Raw genomic sequence first — 11,091 nt, forward strand, 5'->3', positions numbered from 1 at the left:
TATCATCAACAACATAAACATATTCAAATTCCAACCTAGATAGCTTTTACCCTACTTTAGATATATTAATATTTAAATATTTTAGATATTGGGCTTGGTGAATATCTATTTCTTTTCAGATGTCTGTGATCATGATCTGCATGTTTCTGGTGGCATGGTCCCCTTATTCCATCGTGTGCTTATGGGCTTCTTTTGGTGACCCAAAGAAGATTCCTCCCCCCATGGCCATCATAGCTCCACTGTTTGCAAAATCTTCTACATTCTACAACCCCTGCATTTACGTGGTTGCTAATAAAAAGTAAGTAATGTCTAAAATGCTTGCAATACAAAATAAAACTGATATAAAAAGAATGTTAAGATTTCTTGGGAGAGAAGTGACAGAAACCCACTTCAATCTAGCATAAAGGTCATTTGCCTCATGTGACTGGAGCAGCATCTAGACCCTTAAATGCCCAGAGCTCCAGATTTGTGACAGACTCTTCCCACACAGTGACAGAGATGACTGTGGGTAACCCAAGACCCAAGTTCTACCAGCTAAGCATCCCCAAATACCAACTGCATCTCACATGGCTCTCTGGCAGAAAAGCCCCTGGGATGTCAGTGGTCAGCTTAGTTCAAATGGTTACTCCCATCCCAAATACATGGAATAGTGGTTTCCAAAGAAAAGAGTGATTTTATTACTGGAAAATGGACAGGGCAACGTTGGGCTCACTTGGTGGGTAGCATAGATGTATACTTACAAGAAATAAGACATATCATTCAAATGCAAGGGAAAAGTTTAGTCCCAACATAAAAGGTATCTGGATACTAGAGAATTCTTACCTCCTCTCTTTTTTGGGTTTCTCAGCAAAATGTTCCCTTCCTGCCTCCTCAATGAAGTTTAGGCGGAGTCTCTATCCAGGCTGGAGTGCAGTGGCGCGATCTCAGCTCACTGCAACCTCCGCCTATGGGTTCAAGCAATTCCCTGCCTCAGCCTCCAGAGTAGCTGGGATTACAGTTGCCCACCACCATGCCCGGATAATTTTTGTAGTTTTAGTAGAGATGGGGTTTCACCATCTTGGCCAGACTCATCTTGAACTCCTGACCTTGTGATCCACCCGTCTCAGCCTCCCAAAGTGCTGGGATCACAGGCGTGCGCCACCACACCCAGCTGAGGTCAGGTAATTTTATCCTGGAATGACAATGTTTGGAAAAGCAGCTTTAGTTACAGGTATATGAAGAAACATAAAATTTTACAGCCCAAACAGACCACATAAGAAGAATGATGAACACATTTTAAATTCAGAATCTGCTGGTAGTTCTTTTGGAAAATTCTTGCTGGGAAGAACAGATGGAAGAAACACACATTGTTAGTTCAAATAAACAACTCATGGCACTTGACATTGGTAGCATCCTTTTAAATACATACAATTATTTACTTTTATTAGACGTCTTCAATCTATAGAATCAATGATGCAAAATTGGCCTTTAACTGTACCATATACCTTATATATTTATAAAGTTTCTCAACAGGAAATCTATAGAATCAATAGTGCAAAATGGGTTTTAACTCTACCATATACTTTATATATTTATAAAGGTTCTCAACAGGAGATGTTAAGTTGGAGGCAGAAATTTATCCAGAGATGTAAATTGGCAGTAGTGGCATCTTAGCCATACTTGAAAATGCTTTAGAAGTTACAAATCATTATGATTAATGCCAAATTCTCCTTTTTTTATTGTAGGTTTCGGAGGGCGATGCTTGCCATGTTCAAATGTCAGACTCACCAAACAATGCCTGTGACAAGTATTTTACCGATGGATGTATCTCAAAACCCACTGGCTTCAGGAAGAATCTGAAATAAGAGAAAAGGACACACTGTCAAAACACTTTAGTTTTTTGACAATGCTTTTATTTTAAATATGAGCCCATTTAGATCAAGTGTAGACATGGATCATTGTCCTATGAGACTGTAAGCTCCTCAAGCGCAGCTCATGCTTCTTCTCTTTGTGCACTGGCTGCTGCAGTGCATGCTTCTCTGTGTCCTGATATGTCAACTTATTGCTCATCTCCCTTGATGAATTAGGCATCTGAGGTTAACGTCCCCTTTCTTTTTCCCTATTATGGCATGCATTACACTGTACTGATGACCTTTAACTTGCCTGGCTCCTCCATTAGAATAGAAGCGGTCACTAATTTAATGTTAGAATAAATGAGTAAAAACAATAATAATGAATAATTCTAGATAATTACTGAAATGAGTTGTTGGATGTTCCCAGTTAGAATAGAAAGCATTTTTGGCATTTCAACATTTTAACATTTAAATCAATTAACTTATGTTATTAAACAAAAATAATCAAATGAACATTAAACACAATTGTTTCTAAATAAAATGTTAAGTCGATGCATATATATTATATAGCATTATAACCCCTGTGCATATTTTGATGTTTTCTGCAATTTTGATTACCATTTTTCTGCATATATATTCCATATATTTGCCACCAGAGTTAACTTCAATCAGAGTGGAGATTTTTATATGTTTGTTCTTTAATGTATCCTTAGCACATATACCTAATTCTGTCTGGCATGTAGTAGGCACTCAATAAATGATTTTTCAATGTCAAATGAGTTTGTAGACTCACATATTTGTCATTCTAAATGACTGTTAAGCATAGAGGCGGGCGGATCACGAGGTCAGGAGATCGAGACCATCCTGGCTAACACGGTGAAACCCCGTCTCTACTAATAAATACAAAAAACTAGCCGGGCGAGGTGGCGGGCGCCTGTAGTCCCAGCTACTGGGGAGGCTGAGGCAGGAGAATGGTGTGAACCCGGGAGGCGGAGCTTGCAGTGAGCTATCCGGCCACTGCACTCCAGCCTGGGAGACAGAGCGAGACTCCGTCTCAAAAAAAAAAAAAAAAAAAAAGCATAGTACAATATACCATTGTTTAAATAGTAGACATTTAAATTGCTTTTCAATTTTTAGTTTCATGGATGTACCACTGAAAATATTTCAGTGCAAATATATTTTTTCTATGGGAGAAGTTATTCTATTTGAGTGTTTCTTTTCAGACTAGAAATACTGGATACAAATACAAAAACACTATTATTGTTGCTAACTTGCTTTCTGGAAAGATTGAATTAGTTTACACTGATACTGGCAGTGTCTAAGTGGGCTTTTCATATTCCTGCTAATAGTGCTGTATATATTTAAATTATGAGTTGTATACTCTAACTTAAGTTCATTTTATTTCACATTTCTTTAACTGCTAGTGAGGCTGTGTATCTTTGCATATTGTGTTTTTTAATCTCTATTTTTTCTACCTGTAAATTGTCTCTTTAGCACCTTTGGCTGCATATTAAGTAAAATCTAGGTATTAGTTTTATGTGTACAGTCCTCTATGTATATGGAAAGGTAAACTGTTATAGGAATCTTCTACGTTATCTCCTCACTCTCTGACTTTCCCACTGCAATCAATTAATACAATACAACCGCAATCAATACAACTTTGTAGCTAATCTTTTAAAAATAAAGTTCCAATGCCCAAATTCTTTAGCTAAAAACCTTCACTCGCCCACCAAGTAAGTATAAACCCCTCAGCTGGATTTTCAAGGCCCTCTTTAACATACTCCGAAAGGGACTTTTCAGCTTTTTGTCTTTCTTCATGGCCAAATTAAAATGTCTAGTGTTCCCAGAGAGTACTGAATGCTTTGTGTCACTAGCTCTTTGCTCATCCTGTCTACCGTAGCTGAGACTTTTTACAGGGAAAGCATAATGACATCTGCGCCCAAAGTCCCAGAGCCATTAAAAGGCCAGGACAACTTCTGTAATAATGTCTAGAAAAATGGACTCAGAGTTCCAATTTGCAAGGCCATGAACTCATTTCCAGCGATAAGCAAGAAGCAACTTTGCCTCAAATATAAAGGACTTCAACAGTATAGAGTAATTATATTTCAGTGCTATATTTTTTATTGTCTAATTTGCTTATATGATAAAACTAGGAAGACCGGGCTTTGGTTACACAATTCCCTCTGACCTCTTAGTTTTCTACTTTCTAATGTTTTTATCTTTAAACAGCGTTTCTGTACTCAATTTGGCATTTCTTGCTTCCATGTAAGTCATGTCATCCACGAAATTAATAATTCAAAAACCCTTGGTTGTTTGGTGATCTGAGATTTACCCATCCTATTTCTTCTCCCTCTGGTGCTTAAAAACTCAGGGCTACCACCTCTCACTGAATCTCCAGCACTGGGAAACCTTAGGGTTGTTTTTAAATCCCTTCTTCATCCCTACATCTAATCAATCATTTCTCTTTCCTGGATGTTTCCTGAAGCTGCATTATCCTAACTATTACCAGCACAGCAGTCAAGGCTGTAGCGTGATGGCTGCTCACCTGGACTATAACCACAGACATCCACCAGAAGCCTCCTTCTTTCTTCTTGCTTGCGCTATCTAAACCTTTTCTCCCCACAGCTGCCAGAGAATTCTTCCTAAAAGGATAAGCTGATATGTCACCCCCAAGCCTAACTTTTATTGCTCTCATTGCCTATAGGCTGAGAGTAAGCTCTCCATAGGGAATCTAAGGGTTTCCTTGATAACTTCATCCCCACTTACCTCTCCAGCTTTATCTTCTTTAACTTCCCGCCTCAAAATCTTATGCCTGAGCAACAAGAAGTGCTTGAAATTGACTGAGGACAATACACTGTTTCTCACTTCCCTCCCTTTGTTCCCACTATTCCCTTTGCTTGCAATGCGACTTTCTGGATTTTCCCATAATACATCCTCATGCACCCTGTAAAAGGCAGCCAGGCACCACCCACCCTAGAAAGTCTTGCTTGACTAACACAGGCTGGGTTTGATGCTCTTTTCTGGTGCTTCTTTAGTAGTCTGTTCCTCCCTTTATCGTGTGAGTTCCTTATGTGTAACAACTGTTTTATTCCTCTTTGTACCCCTCAGTGCTCAGCAGAGAATAAGTACTCAGTAAATATTTGGTGAACAAACGAGTTGTGCCGAATCTGAAAACCTGCCGTATTTTATTTTAATTGAGCACAGTTTTTCAGACTCTGTAGTTTTTATATAAATTATATTAGTTTTAAATAACATTTTCTGTAATATGCTTATTTTTATAGAATTAATTTTCTTTTAAAAAAGTTTTTAGTTAAAGAGGATGGTTAGAAGCAGCCACTAAGAAGGTTAAATGACATATATTTATTACTTACATCCTTGATTGTCCCTGTGGATTCTCCACTTTATGGATATGGAGATAGTTTTAAATTTAATTACGTTTAATTTTTATTTTCTGATAGAGCCTAGTATAGCTGAAAGAATTAGAGTTGATCTTCAAATATGGCTTTGATGCCGATAACTTGGGAAACTATTGAACAGAGATAGCTGCCTACATTAAAAATAAACGGCTGGGATAAACCTTCCACACACTGAGATGACCTGGAAGAGTCTCAGAACACGTTCTCATTGGAGAACTTAGTTCTGCCACATCAGTAGTGGGTTGAAGCATTTTCCCTATAAAATCTATGTAACAGACTTGTTTTACTTTACTTTTAGGGATAGCCAGTATGTGGCAACATCGATAATTCTTTTCTAAATCATTTTTATGTCATGTGCTTCTATTTTTAAAACTAAATTTTGTAAAACTGAATTAGTTATGCATGCTGGCAAACACCAAAAGTAAAGCATTTTATAATGTTATAACATGTAAATAATCTACAGAATTTTCTTGCATCTGCCAAGACTGAATTATTTTTAACATTAAGTGTATTTTTAAGGTGTAGTGGCAAGTACATCCAGAGGAAAGGGATTTAATAGGCATTTCCTTGCAAATCTAGATATGGGTAACTATTGAAATTGCTTGTCATGTGTTTGATTTTCATTTTCCTTAGAATGTGTTACTTTGCTGAAACCGTATTCAAAGGCTGGGTCAATTGATCTCCTGCAAGATACACTTGAAGGTTAAGTAACTACAGATCTCAGCTAATCCCAGGTAATCTGCTGTTACTAAATGGCTGTTTGTATTCCAGGCACACCAGTTTCTGAATGCTTAGGATTGGGTTTTTACCTTTTGTTTAAATAACCTCTAAAAGGAGCAATGCATCTCTTTGCATGTCTGTGCATTGTCCTTAACGTTTTGGAAGGAGTGGGCTGTTCATGTCCTTCACAGTGCACCTGTGATTATCACGGCAGAAATGACGGCTCAGGATCAAGGTATGCTCCCCTGCTTGCTACTAAATGTTCTCATTATTTTGACAAAAAGGACCCAAACAAGAAAGCCTACTTTTGAAAGCAAATGTTTGAGGATCAGAAATCGCAGAAGAGAATGTTTAGTGTCCGTAAGCTCTAACGTAATTGTGTTAATACTGGTCACCTACTCCTTCACTGTTTTCATTTCGAGCAGTTTAACTCTTAAAGGTCTCTCAAGTTACCGGAAATTTCTAAACACATTCTCTGCTCCAAAATTTTTATCATGCTTATGTTTGCAAAATGTTGCTTGAGGTCAAACCATTTAAAGGTGCGTGGCCAGCTCAGCCCTTGATTATAGAAAGGCTGAGGACAGGCTGAACAGGAGCTGCGGGACATGCTCAGATCCTTTGCTTTCGTGACTCTCCACTTCCTTTGAGGATTATTCATGTCAGTTGAGTGGCAGAAAGAAAGATCTCAAGAGTGAAGTTAGAGAGGTTGGTAGTTAGAATTTTTCCATTTTAAGCTGATGGAATTTACAAAATAAGGAAGATTGAAAAAGATACTGTCTGTTGCAGACACTGTAGGATCTCACAGAAGTTATTCAGTCTCTAGGTTGCTTTAGCATCTACATGTGTAATGAGAATACTTATTTGCTTATAATGTGCATGAAGCCTTTTAGATATGTTAAATGCAAAACAGAACTCTTGCTAGCTAAACACAATAGAACTTGAATTTCTTTTTATTTTTTCGAGACAGAGTCTCGCACTGTCACCTGGGCTGGAGTGCAGTGGCGTGATCTCAGCTCACTGCAACCTCCACCTCCCTGGTTCAAGTAATTCTCCTGCCTCAGCCTCCCGATTAGCTGGGATAACAGGCGTCTGACACCATGCCCCGCAATTTTTTTTGTATTTTTAGTAGAGACGGAGTTTCACCATGTTGGCCAGGCTGCTCTCGAACTCCTGACCTCAGGTAATTCGCCTGCCTCAGCCTCCCAAAGTGTTGGGATTACAGGCATGAGCCACCGCGCCTGGCCTAGAACTTGAATTTTTTTTTTTGAGAGGGTATTTAATAATAAAATCAGATTATTCGTGACTTGGTTGAAGTAAACAGTGTCTCAGACAAAATAATTTGTTAAAAGAGTTGCCCAATTTATGTCTTATAACTTTAAACAAATAAATAATAATAACTAAGATATATTTGTGAAAAGCTTATGTTGTTATTGTATAAACTTTAGTTAAGCAATTCTTGGTATTTTTTGACATATTCACTGGGTGGTTAAAGACGATGAAGAAAATGTAGCAAGTTAAAGGCCTACTTGTCCACGGACGTGAAGCAGTGAAGGATCAGGCCAGGGTACTTTTGAGAAACTATCACAGAAATGTTTCCTTCTTTGTGGTGACCCCATTATTGATAGATTTTATAAAAATTATAGAATATTAGGCCTGGCAAGAAATAATCTAGTTCAGCCCCTTGTCAGTTTATAAGTGAAGAAACCAAACTGTATAGAGACCAAATGACTTGTTCTAGATCATGTAATTGTGTTAGTAACTAAGTTCATAAAGATGCTAAATCTTTCAGTGTACAAACTAGGCTTTCTTCTATGATAGCATGCTGAAATACTTATTTTATTTACTTATTTTTTTGAGACAGAGTCTTGCTTTGTCGGCCAGGCTGGAGTGCAGTGGCACAATCTCAGCTCACTGCAACCTCCATCTCCTGGACTCAAGCAATTCTCCTGCCTCAGCCTCCCATGGAGCTGGGATTACAGGCATGTGCCACCATGCCCAGCTAGTTTTTGCATGTTTAGTAGAGACGGGATTTCACCATGTTGGCCAGACTGGTCTCAAACTCCTGACCTCAGGTAATCTGCCCACCTCAGCCTCCCAAAGTGCTAGGATTACAGGCATGAGCCACCGCGCCCGGCCAATACTTTCTTAATGAGTAGAAACTGCTACCATTCTGGTATAAAGTAGCCCTGAAATCTGTGATACAAAATAGAGACGAAAAGTAAGAGATATCCCTACAGGATTTCAAAGATTCCATGAGGTCTTCTCCTGAAGTTACAGAAATGAGACAACACTACCACTACCATACAACCACTACATTGCAGCTTTATGCTGCTTATCTCTGTTTACATTATGAGCTGGTTTTTCAAATCCACTTATTTAATGTGATGTGTTTCACTAAAGGGTTATTTTATTGTAATTATTTACTGAATTTATAGTGTGCTATAATTTAGATGATACCTTGCAAAACTTATTATTTTTTGTAATTCAGATGAGTATCTCATAGGAGATAAAAAAGTCATTTTCCAGGCTAAAATGAATGTAAATTCTCAGATTCCTCATAGTTTAAATTTACACATGGGACAGTGTTGTTCTTCTTTCTTTCTTTTCTTTTTTTTTTTTTCTCTATTTTGAGATGGAGTCTCGGTCTGTCACCCAGGCTGGAGTACAGTGGCATGATCTTGGCCCACTGCAACCTCTGCTTCCTAGGTTCAAGTGATTCTCCCACCTCAGCCTCCTGAGTAGCTGGGATTACAGGCACCTACCACCATGCCTGGCTAATTTTGTATTTTTAGTGGAGTCGGGGTTTCGCCATGTTGGCCAGGCTGATCTTGAACTTCTGACCTCAGGTGATCTGCCCACTTTGACCTCCCAAAGTGCTGGGATTACAGCCATGAGCCACATTGCCCAGTGTTGTTTTTCTAAGCCTGTTTTGTATGTGCCAAGAAACAAGATCAAAATGTGACTCGCTCAAGGTCAGCTCCTAGTTTCTGGTTTATTCCTTAGGCAGAAAGCAATGTGCAAGTCACGTTGTTAAAACAGAGCTCAACTTTAAACATGTACTGTGAACACTTTTTTTTCACCTAAATAAGTTATTCTCTTAAAAAGGATTGATTTATTATTTTAACAGGGGTTCTTTTAAAATGGTCCATTTCCTAAAGAGGTCCACTTTAAGTTGGAAAGAAGTGGTTTTGAAAGGTGACTGTGAAACCCACTAGCTGGGTGGCCTTGGGAAGTTACTGAATGTTGTTGGGCCCCAGTTACTTTCCATGTAAAACCGAGGTTGTTGACAGTAGCAGCAAATACCTGCTGAGTACATATTATGTGCTAGGAAGTTGTAGAGTTTTACATCCATTGTAATTAATCATCCATAACAGTGCCGTATGGGAAAATTAGGTTGAGACACTGGTGAAGTGGTTTTCCATGGCCACAGAGGAGGTGGTAGACCTTAGACCTTGGTTAGATTTGAACCAAAGCCCACCTTGGCCTCCCAAAGTGCTAGGATTACAGGCATGAGCCACTGTCCGGCCAAAAATTGATACGTTTTTCAAATGAGAAGTATTTTTTTCAAATGGATGTTGGAAAGTGAGTTTCCTCACATTGCTCATGCTGTGACACTAGGTTGGTGCTATGTAATGACATGGATATGAACGAGCTCCCTACGAACCTCCCCGTGGACACGGTGAAGCTTCGCATAGAGAAGACTGTCATCCGCAGAATCTCGGCGGAGGCCTTCTATTACCTGGTGGAGCTCCAGTATCTCTGGGTGACTTACAATTCCGTGGCCAGCATTGACCCCAGCAGCTTTTACAACCTGAAGCAACTGCATGAGTTGCGCTTGGATGGGAATTCTCTGGCTGCTTTCCCTTGGGCATCTCTGCTGGACATGCCCCTTCTGAGGACCCTGGACTTGCACAATAACAAAATAACCAGTGTGCCAAATGAGGCACTCAGGTATCTGAAGAACCTTGCCTACTTGGATTTATCAAGCAACAGACTCACCACATTGCCACCAGATTTCCTGGAGAGCTGGTCTCATTTAGTTACAACACCTTCTGGAGGCCTGGACCTTTCCCCAAGCAGGATTATCCTTGGTAAGCTCACGAGCCTCTGGGCTTTTCATCTATAGATACTTTGCTATTCATAGCTTTTGTTGTCCAGTCTTTTAAAATTTACTGGATTTGGCTTTTTACTCTGTAATTGCACTTTCAGTGGAATAGTACCTTATTAGTTAACCTAGGTCAAGTTACCTCTTTCCCCTGTGTAAGGTGAAAAGGCTGTGTGTGTGTGCACGCATGTGTGTGTACATACATGGTGGAAAAGTGGAAGAGAACTTGAGTCATAAATGGAGAGAGGACCTCTTCTCTTAAAGAGCCTCCAACTGACAGACAGAATCCACCAACCTGCGTAGACTCTTGTGAGCACAGCATTGCTCCATACTCTGGTACCAGCTTCTGCTCAGTTGGCTTTTCAACTCTTCATTAGGTTCTTCAGGAGCAGGAGAGGGGCACTGGCATCTTTATGCGATAGCAGTGGCTTCATTAGTTAGGAAGAATAGCTTCTAAATTTCCTTAATCTAAAAGGAAATGGTGGAAACATCAGTTATTTTACTGGCCCGAAATGGTTCACCTAACTGATATGATCGCTTAGTTTAGCTGTGACTAGTTTTGGAATTTTGAACTTGGCCTTGTTTAGGTTCTATGTGTATTTCTCTGGGGTTCTTTTTATTATTATTATTATACTTTATGTGCAGAACGTGTAGGTTTGTTACATAGGTATAAACGTGCCATGGTGGCTTGCTGCACCCATCAACCCGTCATCTACATTAGGTATTTCTCCTAATGCTATCCCTCCCCTAGACCCCTACCCCCCAACAGGCCCCAGTGTATGATGTTCCCCTCCCTGTGTCCATGTAGTCTCATTGTTCAACTCCCACTTATGGGTAAGAACATGCAGTGTTTGGTTTTCTGTTTCTGTGTTAGTTTGCTGAGAATGATGGTTTCCACCTTCATCCATATCCCTGTAAAGGACATGAACTCATCGTTTTTTATGACTGGATAGTATTCCATGGTATATATGTGGCACATTTTCTTTATCCAGTCTATCACTGATGGGCATTTGGGTTG

At 39.4% G+C, this 11,091-nt stretch overlaps 2 protein-coding genes across 2 annotated transcripts in view; both read left to right on the forward strand.

Annotated features, from left to right (window-relative positions):
- Positions 1–2,420, forward strand: part of RRH (retinal pigment epithelium-derived rhodopsin homolog) — a 16,674-nt gene extending 14,254 nt beyond the window's left edge. The window contains exons 6-7 of the mRNA XM_011970568.1: positions 120–298; positions 1,725–2,420. Of these exons, the coding sequence (XP_011825958.1) occupies positions 120–298; positions 1,725–1,839 (294 nt within the window). The 3' untranslated portion in view covers positions 1,840–2,420. The remainder of the gene's footprint in view (positions 1–119; positions 299–1,724) is intronic.
- Positions 2,421–6,075: 3,655 nt separating this feature from the next.
- Positions 6,076–11,091, forward strand: part of LRIT3 (leucine-rich repeat, immunoglobulin-like and transmembrane domains 3) — a 33,883-nt gene continuing 28,867 nt past the window's right edge. Inside the window, exons 1-2 of the mRNA XM_011970569.1 lie at positions 6,076–6,203; positions 9,587–10,059. Coding sequence (XP_011825959.1) covers positions 6,088–6,203; positions 9,587–10,059 — 589 coding nt within the window. The 5' untranslated portion in view covers positions 6,076–6,087. The remainder of the gene's footprint in view (positions 6,204–9,586; positions 10,060–11,091) is intronic.

This window comes from Mandrillus leucophaeus, unplaced genomic scaffold, assembly GCF_000951045.1.
Source record: "Mandrillus leucophaeus isolate KB7577 unplaced genomic scaffold, Mleu.le_1.0 Scaffold956, whole genome shotgun sequence".
In the NCBI taxonomy this organism is placed as follows: domain Eukaryota; kingdom Metazoa; phylum Chordata; class Mammalia; order Primates; family Cercopithecidae; genus Mandrillus; species Mandrillus leucophaeus.